The sequence below is a fragment of the Theobroma cacao genome, chromosome 4 (assembly GCF_000208745.1).
Source record: "Theobroma cacao cultivar B97-61/B2 chromosome 4, Criollo_cocoa_genome_V2, whole genome shotgun sequence".
Taxonomy (NCBI): Eukaryota; Viridiplantae; Streptophyta; class Magnoliopsida; order Malvales; family Malvaceae; genus Theobroma; species Theobroma cacao.
In genome coordinates this window covers 24,980,534-25,003,963 of record NC_030853.1, presented here as the reverse complement: position 1 = coordinate 25,003,963, position 23,430 = coordinate 24,980,534, and the positions used below count along the sequence as shown (strand labels likewise).

The following is a 23,430-nucleotide window of genomic DNA, read 5'->3' as shown; positions in this document are numbered from 1 at the left end:
ATATAAATACAAAAACATATGATTAATTAGTGTATGCTATTCTTGTTCTGCTAAAAAATTATTAATAGGTTTATTATTTCTACTTGTTCTCTCTTTTTATGTTGTTTAGAAAAATATAATCTTTTTGCTTTTTATAACATTTATGTAGACAATAGTAAAAATTAATTATTTATTTCCTTATTATTTACTAGTATTTCTTTCATACAAGCAGACATGAACAACCTCATAAGTTGACAAATGTAATTTCTTCATTGTCAGTTAGGTGGAAACTAGAATCACAATCACTTTTTTTTTTTCTCGGTTGCATCTTACAACAGGCCAAAAGCTCTTTTCCTTCGCTCTCTTTGTTCTTTTTCCTTTCTTTGATCAAATTGAAAAAAAAAAAAAAAAATCTTGATAATAGACTAAACAAGGATCACCAAAAGAAGCAAAGAGGGAGGGAAACTGTGCTTCAAGCATGAACCCATCATCAGCAGTAGTAGCTAGCAGGGACCGAGCCCTCTCTTTTTTCAACCACCCTCTCTCACAAGCTCACACTTTTCCACTTGCAAAGTTCAAAAATGGCTCCATTATAGCGCCCATCAATAACCAAACCAGAAAACCAAAGCCTAACGCTCTCTTTACTTCTTCTAAACGGTTCCAAGCGATCAGAGCTTGTTCTGGAGAGAGGAATCCACCTGCGAAGGCACTTAGACAGATTCTGGAATTGCCAGGGGTTCATCAAGGCCCTGCTTGTTTTGATGGTCTCAGTGCTAAGCTTGTTGAAAGAGCTGGCTTTCAGTATTGTTTCACCAGCGGTATCTGCTTTCTTTCTTTGTTTACTCCAATCTTTTCATTTATACAAGAATTTCAAGATGTGGGTTTTCTGAGTTGGAGTTGCTGGATATATAAAGTCCAATCTTTTCTGTATATTGGTCATTAAACTGCTGGAGTTTGTGATATGGGTTTTTTTCTGTTTTGGTGGTTTGTGCAGTTTTTGCATTGATTTGATAACCCCAGGACTCGGTCTTAGTTTGTATGATTGGTAACTATATGAGTTTAAATGGTTAAGCTGGTTATATAATATTGGAGTTATTTGTGCTTGTAGTTTGATTTTAATTTTCTGGTTGATGGGTTACATTTAAATTCAATCTGGAAGAACGCTCTGAATTTGCAAATTTTAGCGCTAACTGATTATTGATGCTGATTATTTCTTTATCCAAGGCAATTTGGTTTACCATTTTTTTGTTTCTTTGTATCTCCAGAAGCCAGATATTAGTTCCATTGCATTTATTTTTGACCATCATATATGTTTTTACTGAAAATTCATATGGTTCTTATAATAAATTAGTAATTACTGCAGTTTTGATGCTTTTGTTCTTCTTACATGCGGGTTTGATTTGTACAACACTAATATTTTGTTTCTTTTGAATCATCCTTTAGATATGTCTGATACATTTCCGGTATCAAAATCTGAATGTGTATTATTGGACAAATTATTTGTTAAAAAACTTTCATTGCTCAACTGTTTCAAGATGATATGTGCATTAACACTGTTTGCTGCCATCATTAGGATTTTCCATTTCTGCTGCTCGCCTGGGATTACCAGACACAGGATTTATTTCCTATGGTGAAATGGTGGATCAGGGGCAACAAATCACCCAGGCAGTCTCAATTCCTGTCATTGGGGATGGTGATAATGGATATGGAAATGCAATGAATGTCAAGAGAACTGTTAAAGGATATATAAGAGCAGGCTTTGCAGGGATCATTCTTGAAGATCAGGTTCATGTTCTGTTGAAAAATATTTGGCTTTTGAAATAATTTTGTTGCTGGTAAACCTTTTCAGTCATTCATCTTTTTCTTTGTCCTCTCTCCCCTCTCCCTCTCTCTGGTTGTCTCTCAGGTGTTTTCTAACTCTATATCTCCTGTTTTTAGATTAATTTTGTTAGGAGTCATGCTAATGGGTTCTAAATCTTAGATAGATGGGTTCTGAGCATGTAGAGTAACATATTAGCTTCGTCTCATGGACCTTTTTGTGTTTTCTATATTTATGGCCCATGCATGCGAACTGGAAAAGTAGTGTAGTAGGTTTTAGGAATAGCACTGCCAGCTCCACGGCTGAGCTTTTGAAATTTTTGTTATTTTCTGCTGCTAAGGCTAGTCATGACATGGTCTTTTGTATTGATATGTTAAAAGTAAGATTTGAAGATATAAATTGTATTCCTTATTTGTCTGCAATAAGTAAATTTTAATTGATAAGAGGAAGTCAGTAGAAAACTTACAGGCTTCCTCTAACATAAATCTATGGATTAATTTCAACCTTTGAGAATAAATTAACAGAACCAGGCTATATAGAAGATGCCCTCTGGAAATCTTACTGAAGGCTTGAAAACCTACTATCATGAAAGAAACTAGTCACACTAATGAAAAGTGATTATATTGGCATAACACCAGTAGTGCAGTGCTGTAAACAATGTTTATGGTACCCTAAGCCATTTCGTTTATAGTCTAACCTTCCAGTTTAGTTTTAGAAATACTTATTTGTTTTTGTTCCTGTTTTGAGGCTCCGATTTTTTATAAAACTGAACTGCCAGGTGTCTCCAAAAGCTTGTGGTCATACACAAGGCAGGAAGGTGGTGTCCAGAGAGGAAGCTGTGATGAGAATTAAAGCAGCTGTTGATGCTCGCAAAGAGAGTGGTTCTGACATTGTTATTGTGGCACGAACAGATTCTCGTCAAGCACTGTCTTTAGAGGAGTCACTTTGGAGATCAAGGGCTTTTGCTGATGCTGGAGCAGATGTCCTTTTTATTGATGCTCTAGCCTCTAAAGAAGAGATGAAAGCCTTCTGTGAAGTTTCTCCATTAGTTCCAAAAATGGTATGGTATGTTCCTTATGTAATACCAAGTAATAAGCATCTTACACACTATATTGCATGATTGTAGCAACTCTCACCCCTCCTCCAAAATCTCACATACACACAGTTTATTGCATATAAAACAGAATTCAGAGGAAACATAATATTTATTCAGCAGTAGGCCAGTAGCTTTCTCCTGTTGCTTCATTATTTGAAAATTTAAACATCTTGATTGGCTTTCCAACATGTATATATAGGGAATTTGTCACTAGCATGGGATCTGCCGTATGAGAATTTTCCCATCTTTATTCTATTTCTCAAACTTGTTGGGACAGGCACTTGTTCTCTGCTTCCTTTCCAGACAATTCTCAACCATCATCAATGACTTATGTAGCTTTTATGCTCCTGTGTAGGCTAATATGCTTGAAGGTGGGGGGAAAACACCAATACTCAATCCGCTTGAACTTGAGGAAATTGGATATAAACTTGTAGCATATCCACTTTCCTTGATTGGGGTGTCTATACGAGCAATGCAGGTCAATATCTTCATTTTCTTCACTTGATATGTATGAAAGCTCACTTGTCACTCTTTTGACACTTATCTGACATGATGCAGTCTGCTTAACTACCAAAAAGAAAACCAAATGCTATGGTTTGATTCTTGCCATTGCACAGATTATGGAGAAACACAAGCAGTTGCATAACATGATCTGACTCTTATATTATTTTACGCTTCAGGCACTGTGTTGGGGTACTTTGATAATATGAAGATGAGCTCATTGTCTTCTGATATTAAATAGAATTTATTTTGTTTTAAGCTTAACCAAGTATGCATGGTAATGACATTCTTGGTGCAAGATTTGACATATTGATCTGGTATTTTGATAATTTTTAACTCAAGTTGAGTCTACAGTTGCTAGTTAATATCTGTAGCTGTCTTGCTGGCATAAGCTGACAACTTGAGATGAGTTGAATTAACATATGTTAGTTTTAGTTAGGGCCAATATCTTCACTCTAAGGAGGCTAAACCCTCATTCATAAAAATTCAGAAGAAATATTGGTGAAAAAAGTAACGCAAAGGGCTGAAAGCTACAGGTAATTTGAATTAGCAGGCTGATGCGAAACAAATGTGTGTACTTTTGCTTAATACCACTAAAAAGTCAAAGAGAAGCCTTTAAGATAGATGGAAGACCGGTGATAGACCTGAGGGAGATATATTTTTCTTTAGTCAGAAAGAAGGGGAGAAAAAGATGACTATATCACTTCAAAACACCATTTAGTGGTGTTTTCAAGGGGTTTGATAATTTTCACCATTTAATAATATGTGCTAAACTGCATTTTCCAGTTCAAGGTGCCTTGAAACCTAATTCAGTTTGTCTTTTGGTCTTTTCTTGATGTCTGTGAATGTGAAACTTCTACATTTTCTTATGAAAAAGATATTACTGTTCTTGGCACTTAAGTACTGCTTCAATGTATGATTTTGATTTCTAGTCTGAATATAGCCATTATTTCAAGCCTGGAAAATTTTAAGGTCTAATGTTGTGATGCCCACAATATGGATATTTAGCGATGCTTCACATGCTTTCACAATTTGATTGTTAATACAGTGTTGGTTCTCAAATGTCAACCTCTATAAATTTGCAGGATTCACTAACTGCCCTGAAAGGAGGTCGTATCCCCCCTCCTGGAAGCATGCCATCTTTTGACGAAATCAAGGAAATCTTAGGTTTCAATAATTACTATGAGGAAGAAAAAAGATATGCTACCAGCACCTATCAGCTATATTCAGACAGAGGTGGGTGAGATTTAGTTCTCTAAACTTGAGTGAAAACTCCTTTCTTGAGCAAAATGTCCATCATGCTTCAGTCTCTCCCATCTTTCATGTGAAGTTTGTTCCTTTTTTTTAATATCATTGAGCTAAAATTGCAATGACCAGAATTGGTTCTATAGCCTAAAAAACTTTCATTCAGAACTTGTTCTTTTATTTGTTTTTATAAAATTAAAAAAAAATGGGCTATAGACTTTTGTACTTGTTCTACCTTCTTTGATGCTATGACTTGTAGTTTTACTTAATTTTAACTAAATTCTTGGTTCAGGATGGCCAATTCTGTCTCCCAAATTAAGCCCAGAGTCATTTTTGAGAATAATGCAAAATTGTTGTCTTGTCTTCCTAATCCAAAAAACATGGTTTATGTGTCAGTGAGCAGTAATGCATACAGTATACAAAGGGTTCAAGATGACTCGGAACAAAGAGGTCAAAGTCCTCAAGATCCAGTTGTCGAGGTGATAACTCCTGATGTATACAATAACTATGGTGCAGATGGTTCAAGGGGTCCTTTTTCTGGGATCTGGTCTCGGACGTTGAGAATCAAGATTACTGGAAGAGATGGATTTGAGAAACTTGATGTTAGAATTCCTGTAAGTCTTCTGCTTTGAGGATAGATACCATGTTAATTCGGTTGCTTGTCTTTCAGTTGACGTTAAAAATGCTGGTTTATGATTCAAACTAAACATGCCATAACCGCAATCATAATTTCCTGAAATTAAGTGCTGCTTTTATATGTCAAAATTTATTTGGGTTGTGTAGCATGCAAGAAGGATTAGATAATCCCAGCTGTTTAGTTGGCATGAACACTTTAGTGAATCTTAATGCATTACAAAGTTATTCTTCTACTAGTTAAATAATTTGATAATTGAAAAAAAAAATCCTGTAATGCACCATGTTTAGTTGATAAGTATGTTTTAGTTGGATCTTTTACCGAAGAATGTGAAGGAAATACTGTTCAATCTATGAATTTAACACACATTTATAGCTACAGATAGTGAAATGATATGTATCAATATGCTAAAAAGATGCTGACTTGTCACTTAAAGCTGCTGTTGATACTGATTGATAACATTGCAATTTGCTTTTCTTCTCTTTATTTGTTGCCCAGTAGGCCTGGGTATATATAAGTATAACCCTTACCAGTTTCATCTTTTGCAAAGATCTTCAAAACATATTTCCAATGTTTCTGAAACTTTGGAAAGGACATAATGTTTGAGCACCAATTCATCCGCATATCCTGATATATTTGCATACAGGTAAATCTGAATTCCATGTGAATAGTATTAGGCTGTACTACCTTTCGTGGCAGTGCTTTGGTCTTTGATATTTACATTTAGAAATAGGCCTTTGTTCTGATCAGTTTTAGAACATTCCATATCAGGTGTCATCATCATGTCTAATTAAAGTATCTTTTTATGGAAATGACTATCATCTTTCCTTTTACCTTCTCCCTTTTCCCACAGGCTGGGTTTTTGGAAGGAGTCACAAACATTGTTCCAGGTATGTTGTTGTTTTACATATTTACAATTACTATCTTTTCAGATGAGTTCTTGAGAAAATTACTGTAAAGAGTTTGATCTCTTTTCTGCACAGCTTTGGGGGGTGTAAACATCAAGGCATTGTTGGATGATGCTGCTGAGGAAGTAGGGGGGAAGCTGCTATTGGATTTTAATGATACAATGGGTGACAGGATTCAAGTCTTTCTTGAATGATCCCATTGTAATTGAACTTTCAAGATTCTACAGTTAAAGGTACCTTTTAGGTTTCTTTAAAAGAGAACTTTCAATTCTAAGATGCTCTAATCGCTTGTTAGGCCTGAAAGTCTAGATTCAGATAGAAGAGAAAGGCTTATATAATAATCCCATTTAAAGAATACCACCTAATTATGGCTAAAACAACACCTCCACCATCACCACATTATTGTTACATGTTCACAAAATGATTTGAGGCTTTATGAAGCTTTGATAGATAGTTTTGTCAGAATTATTCAACAGATACCCTGGCTGTACTATCTTGGCATATTTGCTATTGACACTTGAGCTTCTTTTTTAACAGGTAGATTTTTTGTTACATCTGAAAATTTGGAGATGTGATCGTGAAGGTAGCAAGGGGAGGTCCATTGGATTTGTATTGCAACACTAACCCCAGGTTAAGGCTTCCTTAAGAGTTCCGAAGTGTGTTCTAGTTTCTTTTATACGTTACTTTGTTAGAACCAGGCCACAGAAATCATACTCTGCAAGCCTATGTTGAACAAACTGATCAAACCATAATTTATTTATACCATCAGAAGGGAAGTTCTGAGGACATTGCATTCCTCTCTCATGGAGTTTTTCAAAATCAAGCTTTTTGCATTTCTTGTGACAATTCTGTGTCTCTTGTTCAGCCTGATGCTATCATAACAGTCTGTATAAGGGAAAATTATGGTGTTAATTCAAATATTTTGTTAACTGTAGCATAGTGTTTTACATATAAGTTAGATGCAAGTTCCTCCTTACCAAAAATCTAATATATTGTTAAGCTTTGCCCTCATAACCGTGTTGGTTTGATTTGGTTGTGGCAAGAACTTAGTGCACCTACTCCTGACCTGCATGAAACTCTTTCCATGGCAAAAACTTACTGCTGGCAAGGCTGGCGCTGGTGGTTTCAACTGAAACTACAAAACATGAAAATGTTCTCCATTCCAGACTAATCTTCAACCTTACATTATTAGGTGGAAGCTTAATCATTTATAATGTGTAAGTTCTTCACATTGACTGTAATTCTAAGAAATATATGACTTCACCGTCTTAAACCAAGAAATGCCGTGCTAACTTCGATACTTAAAATATATAACTTCTTATCCTATCGGATCGGATCACATCCATAATCAAACTTGCTTTTCTAACAGGCAGTGTTGATAGAAGTGTCCAACTGATTCACTCCTCTGCTTCTTCCTTGTGAATATACTGAAATTACTACTGTTGCTGACGGGAAACTAAATGATGGGGAAAAAAAATGAATGATTAGATTTATTGTTTCATAGTGTAGCCAGACATACTACAAATACTCAAACAGGTGCAAAAAATATGTATATATTCTATGGAAGAATGAGAAAATGGCAACCTGTGAAAGGTCGTCCTCTCTGCTACACAATTTCACAACAGCTCAAACCAGCAATGAAGCAAAAGACTCCCGTGGCCCCAAATGTGTGCAATAGCTTAAGCAAGAATGAGAAATAATAGAAATGAATAAACATGGGCTGGCATCAGGCCACTGCCAAGAGAATTGTGACTACAAAATTACATCGTTGACTCATGGATTCGACAGGGACACCGGGTTTGCTATTCCAATCTCTTTTACTCTGTATATCCGAAGCATATAATAACTTCCCTCATTTGTATGGGGAGGCACCCCAATCTCATCGGTAACCACCACCATATGGCTGTTGAGAATAGCCCCCTGAACCCATCACAGGGTTATAACTGCCAGGCATTCCAGTTTGGGGTTGCATTTGGACCCCTTGCCCCATTCCCATATTCATCCCCATGCCTGGATTCATGCCCATGTTGTTCATCCCCATTCCCATGCCCATAGGTTGTTGATTCATACCACCATAACCTCCTACACCCATGCCACCAACAGGACCGCCGCTCATTCCCATTCCCATCCCCATGCCCATACCCATGCCCATGCCCATGCCAGAACCCATCATAGGATTTGGTGGAGGTCTGAGAGCGCTAGCACCAGCACGACCAATCCCAGACCCCGATCCCATAGCTTTACCCATGGTGACAGTAGATGTCACTGCAGTCGGAGCAGGCTTTTCCATCCTCCTTTCCTTCCGATTGATAGCATCAAAGTCAATTCCAATATCAGCCAATGGGTTTATTTTAGCTGTGTACAGAAAATAAAATAAAGTTAATTCTTGTGGAAAAGGTACAGACTTCATGACCTTTTTTACTAGGGGAAAAGTGAGTACTTACGTCCAGATATATTCAAATTGACCAGTCCTCTACTCAATGTATCAGCCCAAACCGCTGACTTAGGCTCAAATTTGTCCTTTGATGGTTGTGGAACTATAGAAAGTGCTCCTGTTGAAGAGGGACTACCAGTCTGTGGTACCATTGAAGTGTTTATTCCTGGTTGTGAGAATAAGCCACCTAGGACATCATTGTTACTTTGTGCAACTGGTGCATTTGTGGCTTGTTGAGTAATCTGTGAAGTAACTGGCACGACTGAACCCTGCTGTGAAAGGAAATTTCCAGTGTTAAACTGTGCAGCCGGTCCAGCAGGGTTTTGAGGTTGGGCAGCCATGTGTGAACTGACAGGAATGTTAGAACCTGTCTGAGAGATTAAGCTCCCATTCCTGCTCAGTGCAGCAGATCCTGCACTTTGAGGGGGCATAGACACTGTCTGTTGGTTAAAATTACCATATGTATTATTTGAACTTGGTTGTGTGGGTTGGCCATAAGGATTAGCACTTGGTTGTGAAGGTTGGCCATATGGATTAGCGCTTGGCTGTGCAGATTGGCCATATGGATTAACGCTTGGCTGCACAGATTGGCCATATGGATTAGCGCTTGGCTGTGCCTGTTGGCCATAAGGATTAGCACTTGGCTGTCCGGGTTGAACATAAGGATTAGCACTTGGCTGTCCGGATTGGCTGTAGATATTAGCACCTGATTGTGCCTGCTGACCATAGATATTAGCACCTGGCTGTGTTGATTGGCCATATGTAGCAACTGGTGGAACTGAGTGGCTAGTTGGTGCTGAAAAGGCTGCCTGTGCCGCTACACCATCTGCATGTTCAGACGGTGGAAGGATATCTGCCAATATATCACTTTCCTGATTTGGAGTTGACAGTTCTTGAGGCAAAAACTGGGAGTTTGCTGGAGATTGAGCACTGGAGACAGTGGGTGGAGAGTAAGCATTGGCAGAAAATGAATCCCCAAAGTTGAAGTCTGCAACTGTCTCAGGATTCACAGAAGGTGGCTGAGGAATTTCTGCGTTTTGGTTCATGGTAGGCTGGAAGGTAGGCATGGCAGTTGAAGTTTGTTGCAGAGCTGGGGTAGCATCAGTTGAAGGGAAAGCTTTAAAAGGACCATCACCAAATGGATCATCAAAGCCCTGTATCAAGGACAAAACTAACTTATCCCATAGCAATAGAATTATGGCAACAAATTAATTAAAGACAAAGTTCAGAGGGGTAAGAGAGAGAGAGAGAGAGAGAGAGAGAGAGGATGGGGGGGGGGGGGGGGTGGGGTGGGAGGAGGAAATAAAGCGAAAGAAGACAGATGATTATATCCATAATCAGTTAGTAAAAAAAATTAACACCAAGGAACATTCAATAATACAACAATAAAAAAAATTTCACCTACATATTTTTTGAAATTCACCCTAAAACATTTCATGTTACTGTTTCTACATTAAGTACACAGTAAACTCAGTGGTTCCACAAAATTGCTTCATTCTTAACTATCCATGCTGTTTTACATAAATTTTTAAATATACTTAAAACAAATGAAAACACATAAGGAGACATTAGAACAGTGTATCCACATTGATGGTGCCATCAATAGGCATATTGTAAACAGGTGCAATGAAATCCATGTACATGAACCAAGGAGTATGGACTATAAAAAGTCCCTCAATTAAACAAATAATGTCTACCTGATTTTCAAAGTTAGATGCCGATTGATTAGCAGCAAAGTTGGGTATAGCACCAGAGTTTTCAAGGGCATCAGCCTCACCAGAAGGGGTGGCAGGTGTAGTTGGCACAATGGCCAATGAATCTGAAAGCACGCCGAGTAAGTCTATTTCAGCACTCATCGTGGCAGTGGGAACAGCAGTAGCAGGAGTGGCTGTAGCAGCAGGAGCAGTAGTAGGGGCAGCTTTAATAGATGCAGCAAAAGATGAAAAATGAGTTCCAGTCATAATGGATAAACAATAATAGCATCAATAAGAATCCAATCTAAGCTCCTCAAAACTAGGAGTTTTATTCCACACAATCACATGAAACTCCAATCACTTATATAAATGATACCAGTAATCATTGAAAGCGAGCAAAAAAGAAAAATTAAAAAATGTTGCTGAAACAGACTTTTCCGTTTTAAGGCAGCCTGACCAATCATGTCAGGCACAATAATTTAAAGTCATTGCTAGTATATAACCAACTGCAAAGTTTGGCTCCCGGAAATGACTATCAATATATAAGTGATAAAATATATTCCACAAGAAACATGTGATAAATTTTACAGATAAAAAGAATACACTAAAACCTACCATGTGAAACGAAATAAATGAAATGGAATGTGAAGTAACAGAGCATATCAAACACCATACTTGGATGACTGAAAAATTAACATTTTGCAGGGTGATTGTTCAAGTCAAAAGAGACCACCACATCAACTAATTTTCATACTGGACAAGCAATAAGGGCAACATATTCCTTATAAAAGACAACTATAATCACCCAGACAAAGCCATTAAAAGCATCCAAAGCATGGAATTTATAAAGGAAATTTGTACCTGACACTGACCCACGTGGATCAAATTCATCAAAAGCCTCCACCACTTGATTTGCAGGAGACATTGAATTACCAAAATCAGAGGCTGCTTGGTTAGGATTGTTGCTAGCAGGAGGAGATGAAGCTCTAGGAGCAGCTGCTACTGAAGTTTCTCCATCCCTATCATCAAAGATCTTTTCAGTATGCACCAACTAGAAAAACACAACTTAAAGCAACATGCCACTGAAAATTTAAGGAATAAAAAAATACCTTTCACTATGAACAGGACTCCGAGATTCACTAACTGCTTCTTCATAATTAGGAGGAGCACCAATATTTTGTTCAGAAAACCTCCGCTCAAGCCGCCTGCACAAATATGATTTTCAGAAAATTATTAGTAACAAGAAAGAAATAATTCTTGTCTAATAACAACTGACCAACTAACACAAGTTGAGAACGCAACCACTCAGGGTTACCTTCCATCCTGAGAATGTTCATCACCTCTAGCTCCGCTGCCCCTGCAGAGAAGATGGTCATGCTAATTACATTCTCAATGTCAAGCATCCCATGAAGGTAGTAGCAAAACAAATACAAAATCTGGACATTTCACTCAGCAAACTAACACCCTAAAGCTCATGGTGGTAAAAAAGTTCCATGGAAAGTTAGATGTAAATGCAACATTTAAGTTTCCAATCTAGTGGAAAAGTACCTATAAATATTCACACCTTCCATTAGGTGATGTTTCATAATATCCAACAAAAAAAAAAGTAACTTCAACATAAAATCAAGGAGATAAGGTTAAAAAAATGGATGAACAATATTAATATGTTGCTCGAAAAGAACATAGTAATAAAGGGCTCAAAAGTAAACATACCGAGATGATGCACCATCGTCATCAACAGCACGGTCTCTATCAGAGCTCCTGCTTCTTGTGCCATACTGATAATCATCAACGCTTCTACTTCTACCTCTGTAGTCATCATCCCTATAACCATCTCTGCTATAGCGGTCTTCATAATCCCGGCCATAACGGTCCCCATCACGACTGTTTGAATCCCCATATCTGCCATACCGATCATCATCTCTATAGCCATATTCCCTGTCTCTTCCATAACCATTTTGATCATCTTCCCTGCTTCCATAACGATCATAATCATATCTGTCACCGTATCCCCCTGAACCTGGCCTATACATTCCACCCGTTGATGTGTTTCGAAACCTGTAGAACAAACAGTTAGACATTGTGGAAGAATTCTACATTTCCATTCAATTATATTCTCATATCCAAAAGGAATTTCAGAGGCAAAATATATGAACACATTACCTATGGGACAAGAAAAGTGCAGTCAAATGATCATGAGCACGAAATGCCATCAGTACTTAACAGAAAAGGAACTCAAATAGAAAAAGGTAGAATATTATATATTATATAATATATACTTATTTATAGATAATTTTAACACCGTATTTCAGCTATATTATCTATTAGAATAGGGATATAGGACCACAGCTGCAGAAAATAGATTCAAAATTATAAATGGAAGACAGATATAGTCCACAATGATACATATCAGAAAAATGCCTAATAGACAAAAACCTGCCATAAGGCACTAGATTTGGCATAAAAGAGTAAAAAATTGATGTCCACTGGTGAAAGGATGAACAAGAAAAATCCCAAGAGAATCCTCTTAATGGCAAGAACAGTGTAAATACACCAGCACCTTAGGAGGAAAAAACAGTTCTAATCAATCTTAAGTCAAGACTTTTTATATTAAAGATGCCTCCAACCAAAACTGAAATGCCCTAGACATGGATGTCTCTCAACAGCTATGCGAGCAACATATACCAAATAACAACTTGGACTTTTCTACCCAAACAATGGAACAAGCTATCCCATTCAATAACACAAAATGTATATCTCTGACCAAGTGTGAGAGAAAGTGCATGTGTATATGTACATGCTCTTGCACGAATGTAATTGACAAGCTGAAACACTCATGCATGTCAAGTTGAATGTACGCACGCTTATCTACATGTGATGTTGAAAACTGCATAGAATCAAAATTAAGTATAAATTTTGCCAATGCTGGTGATATGAAACACTTATTAGAAAAGACAGTTGAACACAGCAAGGAGATTACAACATGAAGGCATTTCTGCTTACTCACTTGTCCCTGTTAGCTGCAGCCTTTTGTCTTACTTCGATTATTCTTTCTTTATCATTTACTAAGACCACTAGGCTCTGAGATTTCTTTCGGACATTGTTACCCTGGTCCCTTCCACTGGAGTCAATATATTGAAAATCAGACAAAGTCTGCAACATGAGAAGAAATATTTTATTAGACCACGGTATTTAAATACAGTAAGCTGCAAATTGTATCATCAACACCACATGCAAAGTTGTCAAATAGCATCAAAAAACAGCAATTACCGATATTTGATAAGCATGTTCTCTTATGTCATCTATGACACGCTCCGATCCATGGGCAACAAGATACTCCAAAACAGTCAGAGCCTGGAGCTCAATAAGACATATACCTTAGTTCATTGGTATAAATTAATGTAGGGGTAAAATGCAGGAAAGTAAATATATGCAGAGAAACTGCAGAAAAAGTAAAATATAGTACCAAAAAGATGTACTACGTGACAACAAAAGGACAATTGAAATGTTAAGATGGAGATTTAGACAAAGGATAAATTTGAACAGTTCCACGAAATTTGTAAAGGAAAAGAGAGAACAGATTGAGAACACATGTAATGCAATTAATCCCTCAACATAATGCTGACCTTGTAGACATGTCGCCAATTCTTTCCAGTGTCATTTATACGTTTCCAGATTACTGCCATGATCATCTGATATTCATGACTGCATGGATATTTTATAAATGACTTCTCCTGTAACAAATAAATGATAAAAATAATGCACAATTTCTCTCAAGCTTACTAGTTTCGTGTAGCCATTGCAATATCTGCAAGAAGCGATCCATGAGGACCCCAGGGCTCATTGCTAGTAGCATCAAGAACCTGAAAGACAAAAGGAACAGAAAAGAATATTGTTTCATGCAGATAAATAAATTTTATAATAGTATTACAAGTAGTATTGTTACTGTGCAGTTGTTGAATAGCGCTAGTTGGTGTTCAAGAATTCAATAACGGCAATCCCCTCCCCTGTCAAAGTAAGAAAATGAAAAAGAAAAAATTTTGAAACCACTTTATGCAATCAAGATTCAGCTCAATCAGCATCAATGGCACTTAATCCAACTTGAGAAGATATTTACACGGAAAAAGTTGGGACCCTTCAGCAAATGTAAGAATCAGTCCTTTTAGTACCCTGTGCGTAAGAGCTTCCAAACTTTCACTCAAAGGCTCAAACTGGCTGTAACAGACAGGACACACCACAGGATGCTCAAAAGTTGAGATTAGCAAACTCTTCTTCCAAACCAAATTAGCCAATTGTCGAAACTTTATTAGTCCAACTCCATACATTATCGTGCATGGTTGACACATTTACTATGTAGCCCTCTTACCAGTAGGAAACCACCCATCATATAATACAAATATCCCATCAAGCTACTAATTCAAAGACATCATTAACTTCAATTTAGTTCTCGCACTTTTCCTCTACAGTTTTTCGAAAACAAGAGCATTTTTTTCCCCTTATCGTCACCTCTCTGCTCTCCATAATGCAGACAAACAGCATTATCCATTCGCAACTCACCCAAAAAATTCTCCATTTGCATATGTGCACATGCTGGACTCCATTTATCATACCATTTCTTCACCTTCCACAAAATTCAGCCTCCCTAAGCACTGCTTGTTCTTCCTCTGTTGGCCTCTCTAATTCTATTCCATTACTGGGATATGCAACAGTATAGAATCACAATAGCACTTTAATAAATAATATTAAAAGGCCCTCAATTTTTGCAACTAAAATGTGGATAGAAGTCAGAATCACTGGTAGTTTAAGATCTCACATATCATCTCAATCAGAACGATGTTTTAGACAGTTTATTAGATCCCGTCAGCCACAACAAACATGATTCTACTAGCCACTACTGACAATAGATCTACCACTTACAAAACAATTTATGCACTCAAATGAGCAGTGAACTTTCTAAATATATTCTTACCTTCTGTTCTATGCCAGGAACTTTAAGCACCTTCTTATTCACCTCTCTCTTGCTGCAAGAGCAAAGAAGAAAAAATCATTTAGCTGCTGGTAATAGCAAATACCAAGATGCAGGAATAAAACAAATTGTACAAAAAACAATCAAAATTTCAATCATCGTCTTTTTAGAATAAGTTTGCTACCAAGAGATTGTTTTATAGTATTAAATATACAAAACAAATTCAATGAGGGTATAGGGGAATTAGTATCTAGTAATACACTTACAGGTCTCTAACAGTTTGACCGATGGCCTTCTTCATGGTTGCTTGCGTTCAGAATGAAGCAGCCCTGTCACATCAAAGAAAAATAAGGAAAGGTTAGATCTTGAACCGGTTTAAGACAGCACAATGGAATATATAAAATGCAATCAAACATATTCATCTGAAACAGATAAAGCTTGAATGTTACCAAGAAAAGTCAAAGAATTCAAAAGAAAAAATAATGGTCATTTGCAGGCAATATAATGAAATTAAATTTGCATATAACTACAGTTACACGAAATTCAGATTTAAATATTTAATGCATAAACTGGAGAAGAAATTTAATTTAACCATTAAAAGAAGCTAATTGGGATCAAAATCCTATAACTTTCGAGAAGTATTTCGATAGATCCCTACATCTTCAAATCGTACGATTGAGTCTTGGCAAGAAAAGCATCGACAAACACATATACATGTCATTTATGAGAATAAGAAACAAATCTCTAACCATTCAATCAAAAAGAGTAATTTTTTTTACAACAATTACGTATTAAAAGAAACAGGGAAAATCATCAAAACGAGGTCAAATGGAGCTAAATTTTGAGAAATGAAAATTAGATCTACAAATGAGAAATCCAACGAAATTCCCAATTAAAAAAAATAACAAAACGTATCAGATCTGATTGATAGAGAGAAAAAGATGGAGGATGAAACCAAACAAAGATTGGAACCTGAACCTGATCGAATCAAAATTCAAAGCGCAGATCTGAAAGGCAAAGATTTTCAATTTCTGAAATCGATCGTCGCTGTTAGAGAGAAAAAACTGAAGAGAGGGAAAAAACAAAGAAAATGAGAGGAATAGCGCTATGAGCTCTCTCCCAAGAAATCGATGCAAAATTTGGTGCTTGAAGAAATATTACGCTACCAAACCAGCAAGAGAGAGAGAGAGAGAGAGAAAGTACCTTTGTTTTGGTTTGGTTTGTGTTGCTGTGTTTTTTTTTTTTTTTCTCTCTCTCTTTATTTTCGGGGGTTTAGAGAATTAAAGATTGGAATAAAAAAGACAGCGCAACTTACACGCAGAAAATTAAGGGATTGTTTTTCCTTTTTATATATATTTTAACTTATTAAACTTTTTTATTTATATATTATTTATTTTGGGATCTCATAATGCAAAGCTTTTCTTCCACATTTGAGTTGTAATAATAGTGGGAAGTTGCTTTGGAGTGCTTTTTTGTCACTTTAATCTCCTTTTCCCAACCGTCATTATCATTAATCCACCTTACTTCTTTTAAATTATTAATTAAAAATAAATAAATAATAATAAAATTTATATGTCACATCTGTATGGAATCATTTTTATCAGAATATAATTTACTTCATTCAGAATTTTGTAAATAAAGAAAAAAATAAATATTCATGTGACAGATATGATAATAAATATTAATCTTTTAAATTAATGTGCAAAAGTTTATATATATATATATGAATACTTGATCAGAGGATTATTATTTATCTTTAAATTAAAAAGATAAAATTTAAGATATTCTTATGCTTTCGAATCCTTGGAGAAGGGAAATACTCGTGGGTTTATAAATTTGTATGGTCCTTGACAATAAAGACATGTATCAATTTTTCTAATTAAAAGAGGGGAGGCATTAATAAACGACAGGTGCATAATTAGTGAACCCTAGCCTTGGCTACAAGTTCCGTTGAGTGCCTTTCTATTATTAAAAAAAGGCATAGATTACTTGAATTAAAGTGAGGCCTATTTATCCCCTTATAATGCGACCTCACTTCTTTCCTTGATAATAATATGCCTCCGCCTACCACCACCATAGGTTGTAAAGAAAATTCAGAGCATTAATTCGGACATTATATCGTAATCAGGTACTTGAAATCTAACCATAAATATGAAACCATTTAGATTGAATGGCAAGTATATATTTTGAGTTTTGTTTTGTATTTTTGTGAATGGAGAGCTAATGTTGACCTTTGATTAGTAGTTGACTAGTTGTGCTTTGCAATATAGAATTTGTGAGGGAGTAAAAGATTAAAAGGAATAGACAGGAAGACAATAAGTTGGTCGGTCGAAGGTTCGCTTACTGGTCCATTTCCTAGCATCCTCTTATTAAAGGAAAAAATGAAAAGAGAACAGATTATAAGTCCATATACGTATCTGTCAAATCTTTTGAAAATATTTATTAAAATACTATTTATAAAGTATAACTTTGGAACATTAAGGAGAAAGAAATTTGTAATCTCCAAATATCTTTTGTCTCTTGAATATTTAAGAAAAGAGTAATGTTATTTTACCTTATAATCAAAAAAATTAAATAATTCACTTTATTTTAGAAAGGGTCAAAAAAAATTAAATTAATGCGAAAATAATTTAAAATTTAATATTATTTTATTCACGGGCAAACAATTTTGATATCATAATATTTGAAAATTTTCCAATTATTTAAAAAATTTTAAATAAATTTTTATTCTTTTATTATGTTAAATCAAATCTCAATATTTTTTTTTAATTTTGAGTCAAATAAATTTTTATAACTAAAAGTTAACTAATCATCATTAGTCAAAATATCATTTTGTCATTTTAGATCACATAATACTAACACAGCACTAATATGAAGAGTAAAAATATCATATCATTATGTCACATCATCATTTATTATGATCACATGATACTAACATGACACTCATATGAAGAGTAAAAATACCATATTGTTATTTATTATGATGACATGATACTAACATGACACTCATATAAAGAGTAAAAATATCATATCGTTATATCACATCATCATTTATTATAATCATATAATACTAACATGTCACTCATGTGAAGAGTAAAAATATTAATGTTATGTCACATTATCATTTATTATGATATGTTAATATATCACATCAATATTATTTATATAAAATAATTAAATAATAATTAATTAATCATTATTCAAAATATTTTATTTGATTTAGTATAAAAATATCAAAATTTGATTAAATGTAATAAAAAATAATTTGATAAATTTTTTTTAAAAATATTTTGCTATAAGAATGTAGGCATTGCATAATCTTTAACGTTTCTCTCTTTAGAGGAAACATGCAAATGGGAAATTTGGAAGCTCCTTTCTACTACTCTACTTCTGGGTGGTGGCCCTAATCTGTACACACACCGGTGAAGTTTTTGAAGTGAATGCAAACCTAGACTGGTCATTTTGCCCTTCTTTTCAGATTCTTCTGTCCAAAAGAAAACAGGAAAAATATATGACATGGAATATTTTGTTTCTGCTGCAGGGATTGATCAAAGAATGAAAGAGACGCTACCAAAGCATAGAAAGATGACAAAAGTGAGGGAGTAACCACCGTCGAGTTTGCATTTCATTGTCTCAATATTGGCTACAAAAAGGGGGTTCCATAATAATGAAAAGGGCAAAGCGGCATAAAGTCTTTCTCTTTCCTTTTGCCCTTAAAAGAAAACTTTTCTTAATTTCCAAAAAGAAACAAGCAGGATAATTCTAAACCTAGCTAGGATTAATATGCTAACCACGGCCCTTGAACAGTTAACAATTGTAGCCAGTTTGACTTCAGGCTACATCTTTCGGTATCTGTTTTAATTTTGTTTTCCATTTAGCCCTGACAAAGTTGCTTTTGGGTAGGAATCTTGGACTATTTTGACAGCTTAATGCAATGGGATGATGATTGCATGTCAAATAATCATGATGGTTTCATTATCACAAGAAGGATACTCGTAAATTATGGAAGAAAAAAGTTGGGTGGATGAATACTTAAATCAAACTAAACTTATTATATACTAACAAGTAATTTCTCACATTCTTTATTAGTATTACAACTAATCCGCGCTGTGTATTAAACTAACATGCAGCACATCAACTGCAAACACTTAGATCAAGATACATTGCCGGCATAGATGATTTAAGAATCTTTAGTTGTTCGCAACCACTCAACTACTTTAGCATTGATGATACAAAATTTCCATAAACGTTCGAACCCAGGAGCAGCGAAATGTAGAACAGCTGCTGCATACAATTTAAATCTTTTAGACCATTCTTCAGAGACTAGAATTAGTATACAAACAGGTGTCTCTATGTGCAATGAGCAAACCTCGACAAATTCTCAACTAGGAGTGCCCTCCCCTTTGCCTTGATGGGCTGCCTCTAAGCACTCCTTAGCCTTATGAACCTTCGACTGAAGGTAGAAGCTCCCGTTCTTGGCATTCCTCTCAAATAAAACGTCATATTTCTGAAATAAAGTAATGGAGAAGTTTTAAAACTTGTCAAGGTGATAGTAACAGAAACAGAGAAAAATGTAAAAAAAAAAAAGATCCACAAAAAATACTAGCCTTCATTATCTCCTCCCAAGCAGTCTCCTCACTTACACCAAGAATCTGCCTAGCCTCTTGCTCGGTCATGACTTTGCTAGCTCGGCGGGCAGCATTTTGTAGTGTCTCCTGGGCAACACCAGATTTTGAAGCATCTGCAATAAACTTATTGTTCAGAACATTGATACATATAAAGCAAACAAAACCTGCCACTAGATAAATATAATCATCTTGCTGTTGTTATTTCTCCCTAAAATGCTAGTTACAGTGTCGCAATAAAAAATAAAAAAGAACCAATCACAAGAGTAGCAGAGATCAACTGATACAGTTGCAGATTTCTGATAATTTAAGTATTGGCACAACACTGCCATTTTTTTATTAACAATAGAATGCTGATTCTGGAACTCAACCAATTTGACTTCTTTCAACAAGATCTCACCATGAGTAAATCAACATCTAGAATATTTAGCTCACTACTAAACCAGATGTATACAGGTATATGTCAGAGAGAAGAGGGAGACAATATGAATTCATAAATGCAGTGGCACATGGTGGCATGAAAAATTGGTGAATAATATAAATTCATATAAAATGTAGAAAACAAGTAGTACCAATTTAGTTAATTATTAGCTCTCATTATCATGACTGCATAAACATAAAGTCATAAAACCAAAATTTTAAAAGAACTTCTGCACAGAGTTAAACAAAAGAATAAATTGATAAGAAAAAGAACTTCAGAAACATTTATTCGTCCAACTTTCAAATTGTAATAACCCTGAAATGCTTTTAGCCTTCATAACTTTGAGATTCAAACTTTCTTAGCCTATTTCTGGTCAGCAAAAGGAGCTGAATGCAAAATATATTTAGGTTGAATGTAAATAATCATAGACCCCAGGATCAGCTTTTTTATCTTTCTGCTCTTTCTTGGTGCACATTGTACTAATTGCTCCATGTCTCGTTTCACTATCCTGACCTTGAAACTCTATTATTGCAAGAGCCATAACTGTGTAATTTCAAATAGAAGGGGCATTATGATTGAAGAAAGTCAATGCGCATTTCAAAATACAGAACAACAAACAAAGCTAGTTACCAATAAGTGGAGTCTGCTACAATGATTATAGCGCACTATTGTACTATTTTTAAGACCATATCTTCATTACAATCAATAAAAGCAAGCTCCTACTTTTCAAGCAAAGTAAAAACATGAAATAACAGTAGTGCAGTATTGAACTAACTTGCAAGTGCTTGACGATATGCCTGAACAACAGCACGAGCCAATATACCGGAGCCCATTACAATTAAGTTGGCAAGAATCTTTGCAGCCTGCATAACAGGATATATTGATATGACAATGATAATACCATCAATGTAAAAAAGTCTCAAACAAAATGCAAGTGTGACAACATACACCATTACAACCTTCTCTCTCTTTGATCTATGGTCTTATCAAGCAAGAAATAGTATTTTAAATCTGAGAATTCTTAAAATCTAGATACTAGCACAACACTAAAGTGAACCAAAACCAAAGAACCACAAGACAGCACAACAAAGCTAACAGCAAACTACATAAACCTTGTAAACAGTTTAAATTAATCCAGAATAGATTCTTTAATCTACAAGTTGCAGTTCATGGTTCAATGTAAGGTCTTTTGATCTTTTCACCTCTATCTTATCCTTCCAGCACTTTCAAGTTTAAACAGGCCAATTCTTAGCAGCAATCCACATATTCATCGAATAAGGCCAAAGAATTGGAAGGAATATTGCTTACATCTCCTCAACTTAGACAGCATAGCTTGGAATAAATATCTTGACATTTTATTACAAAACATTCTCTCACATTCTTATCACTTTGAATTTCAGAATGTTACAGCTATAACTAGCAAGGAACTTGTGTTGACTGGTCTCTTTTTATCTCTGTACACTAATGATACTAACATAATTATTCTAAAAGGTACTCATTTAAATCCTCAATTTGGTTGTTTAGGAAAACTAAGCACCCCAACTGAGCAAACCATAATGTAACTTGACCCATTTGAGATTGAAATAAATTCTTAGAAATAAAATCAATAAGAAACATAAAGTTTAATACTATGTAGTAATTTAAATTCATTTCCTCTGCAATCTCTCACAACCAAAAATATGCTAAAGAAGCCAACGTTCAAGAAGATAAAAGCTACGGGATCCTATGATGAACTGTTTATAACCTAAAACATCAAAGTAAGGAAAAAGAGTACTAGATAGAGGCATTGAAGCAAGATGCAACCTAAACTTGATACATGAAAGGATCCAGAGGAAAGAGTCCAGCTCTAGTAGACCCATCCTTTCAAATGACATTGGTTGCTTTCAAAACCAAAAACCCAAATGCATATTGATTCTAAAAGTAAGTAAGTTGAAGCAGATCATTTTTACTTGAAACTTGAATTATGTCCAAGACATCCATATCTTGGTATGTGGCAGAAAGAGTTACCAATACTCCTATATCATTGCCAATAACAAATAAATTAATAACGACCCGAAGAAACAGAATTACCTAAAAGTTTTTACGAACAAGCTAAAACATCCAAATTAGCATTGAAAAACCACATATATTTGAATTTAACAATAATTCAGCTTAATTAACAAGAAATTTTTCATGCAACTGATAGTAAAATAAAATTTGAATAAGAAAATTAAACAAAAGGGTAAAGAGCGAACGTACCATGGCCGATCAGAATTCTATTTAACCAATTATTTAGATGAAAAAAGAGCTTCTTTTAGCCAAAAAAGGCCCGGAAGTATACGATTTTGATTTAGATTTTGATTGAAACGAATTTAAAAACTGGCAGAAGAGAAAGTTCGAGAAAAGGAAGCGAAAGAAGAAATATTGTTTTACAAGTAGTTTTTCTCGCAGAGATTGGAGAAGAAGCAAATTGTGCATCTCCTATTGAAATTTTCTTTCCCTTTCTTTTTTTCTTCATAGAAGCCCAAATGTTATGGGCTATCTTTCACCTATAGTTTGAGAGATATAGCCCAATCTCTTTTAGGCTCTACGATGGAAATGGAAGGGGTTTCTACAACCCAAAAGTTAATTTGGGCCAGGGAAGCCCAAATTCTGGCAAACCCAAAGCAAAATGGGACTCGGACCCAGCCAATCCTACGTCCAAGAATGTCATTGGGAATTCCAACTAACTCGTTTAGACCAATTCGGCACCATGATTGCGACAAAAATGTAAAATCGAAAGTAATCACAATAACAATTTTTGAATTATAATTTTATATTATTTAATAATATTTTCTCAACCAAATTTTATAGTTACATGTAGATGCAAATTCCATTCGTCAAAATTATGTTATGCGTAAATATAGAAATCTTAGATAGATTAAAATATATAACATAAAGGTGTATAAAAGTGAAATATATATAATATAACATACTTATTTTTTTAAAATCAAATTTATGATAAATTTAATATCCGAAAAATCATATATCCATTTTATTTTAAAATTAAAAAATGACTAACAATTATTATTCTTTTTTTTAAAAAAATTAAAGTCTAAATATTTCAAACCCCCTTGCTTCTCACTTTAA

General features: G+C 35.1%; 3 protein-coding genes across 7 annotated transcripts; 1 reads left to right on the top strand and 2 right to left on the bottom strand.

Annotated features, from left to right (window-relative positions):
* On the top strand, nt 261-7,116 carry LOC18602521 (2,3-dimethylmalate lyase). 2 transcript variants are annotated; one of them, XM_007033959.2, is made up of 9 exons: nt 261-797; nt 1,553-1,764; nt 2,577-2,858; nt 3,250-3,372; nt 4,481-4,631; nt 5,157-5,254; nt 6,128-6,164; nt 6,258-6,415; nt 6,720-7,116. In XM_007033959.2, exons 1-8 carry the CDS (start codon nt 458-460, stop codon nt 6,374-6,376), a joined length of 1,362 nt encoding a protein of 453 aa, XP_007034021.2. In that variant the 5' UTR covers nt 261-457; the 3' UTR covers nt 6,377-6,415; nt 6,720-7,116. The 2 variants fall into 2 exon arrangements, with proteins under 2 accessions (XP_007034021.2, XP_017974960.1); XM_018119471.1 differs by having other exon boundaries at nt 262-797; nt 5,037-5,254.
* On the bottom strand, nt 7,323-16,513 carry LOC18602520 (clathrin interactor EPSIN 2). Of its 3 annotated transcripts, none has more exons than XR_001927534.1 (15): nt 16,480-16,513; nt 15,543-15,605; nt 15,280-15,331; nt 14,094-14,173; nt 13,937-14,015; nt 13,581-13,664; nt 13,318-13,463; nt 12,024-12,368; nt 11,626-11,667; nt 11,420-11,515; nt 11,172-11,329; nt 10,314-10,534; nt 8,627-9,770; nt 7,767-8,537; nt 7,323-7,638 (listed from the first exon to the last, which is right to left on the bottom strand). XR_001927534.1 is itself a non-coding variant. In XM_007033954.2 (15 exons), exons 3-15 carry the CDS (start codon nt 15,575-15,577, stop codon nt 8,062-8,064), a joined length of 2,958 nt encoding a protein of 985 aa, XP_007034016.2. In that variant the 5' UTR covers nt 15,578-15,605; nt 16,255-16,340; nt 16,480-16,503; the 3' UTR covers nt 7,644-8,061. The 3 variants fall into 3 exon arrangements, 2 of the variants coding, with proteins under 2 accessions (XP_007034016.2, XP_017974959.1); XM_007033954.2 differs by lacking the exon at nt 7,323-7,638 and adding an exon at nt 16,255-16,340 and having other exon boundaries at nt 7,644-8,537; nt 16,480-16,503; XM_018119470.1 differs by lacking the exons at nt 7,323-7,638; nt 15,280-15,331; nt 15,543-15,605; nt 16,480-16,513 and adding exons at nt 14,257-14,317; nt 14,428-15,270 and having other exon boundaries at nt 7,644-8,537.
* On the bottom strand, nt 19,342-22,806 carry LOC18602519 (mitochondrial import inner membrane translocase subunit tim16). 2 transcript variants are annotated; one of them, XM_007033952.2, is made up of 5 exons: nt 22,561-22,806; nt 21,098-21,185; nt 19,884-20,017; nt 19,646-19,783; nt 19,342-19,557 (listed from the first exon to the last, which is right to left on the bottom strand). In XM_007033952.2, the coding sequence occupies exons 1-4, from the start codon at nt 22,561-22,563 to the stop codon at nt 19,658-19,660; spliced, it is 351 nt and encodes a 116-aa protein (XP_007034014.2). In that variant the 5' UTR covers nt 22,564-22,806; the 3' UTR covers nt 19,342-19,557; nt 19,646-19,657. The 2 variants fall into 2 exon arrangements, with proteins under 2 accessions (XP_007034014.2, XP_017974173.1); XM_018118684.1 differs by having other exon boundaries at nt 19,342-19,783; nt 22,561-22,804.

Coding starts and splice junctions, on each gene's coding strand:
- LOC18602519 (XM_007033952.2), bottom strand. Junction 20,018..21,097: donor ATATCGTCAAGCACTTGCAA/GTTAGTTCAATA, acceptor AGTTTATTGCAG/ATGCTTCAAAATCTGGTGTT. Junction 19,784..19,883: donor CTTGGGAGGAGATAATGAAG/GCTAGTATTTTT, acceptor ACTTTATTTCAG/AAATATGACGTTTTATTTGA.
- LOC18602520 (XM_007033954.2), bottom strand. CDS start 15,577: ATGAAGAAGGCCATCGGTCAAACTGTTAGAGACCT. Junction 14,174..15,279: donor TTCCTGGCATAGAACAGAAG/GTAAGAATATAT, acceptor TTTGTCTTTCAG/GTTCTTGATGCTACTAGCAA. Junction 11,330..11,419: donor AGTCCTGTTCATAGTGAAAG/GTATTTTTTTAT, acceptor CTTTGATGATAG/GGATGGAGAAACTTCAGTAG.
- LOC18602521 (XM_018119471.1), top strand. CDS start 458: ATGAACCCATCATCAGCAGTAGTAGCTAGCAGGGACCGAGCCCTCTCT. Junction 798..1,552: donor TCAGTATTGTTTCACCAGCG/GTATCTGCTTTC, acceptor TGCCATCATTAG/GATTTTCCATTTCTGCTGCT. Junction 3,373..4,480: donor TGTCTATACGAGCAATGCAG/GTCAATATCTTC, acceptor ATAAATTTGCAG/GATTCACTAACTGCCCTGAA.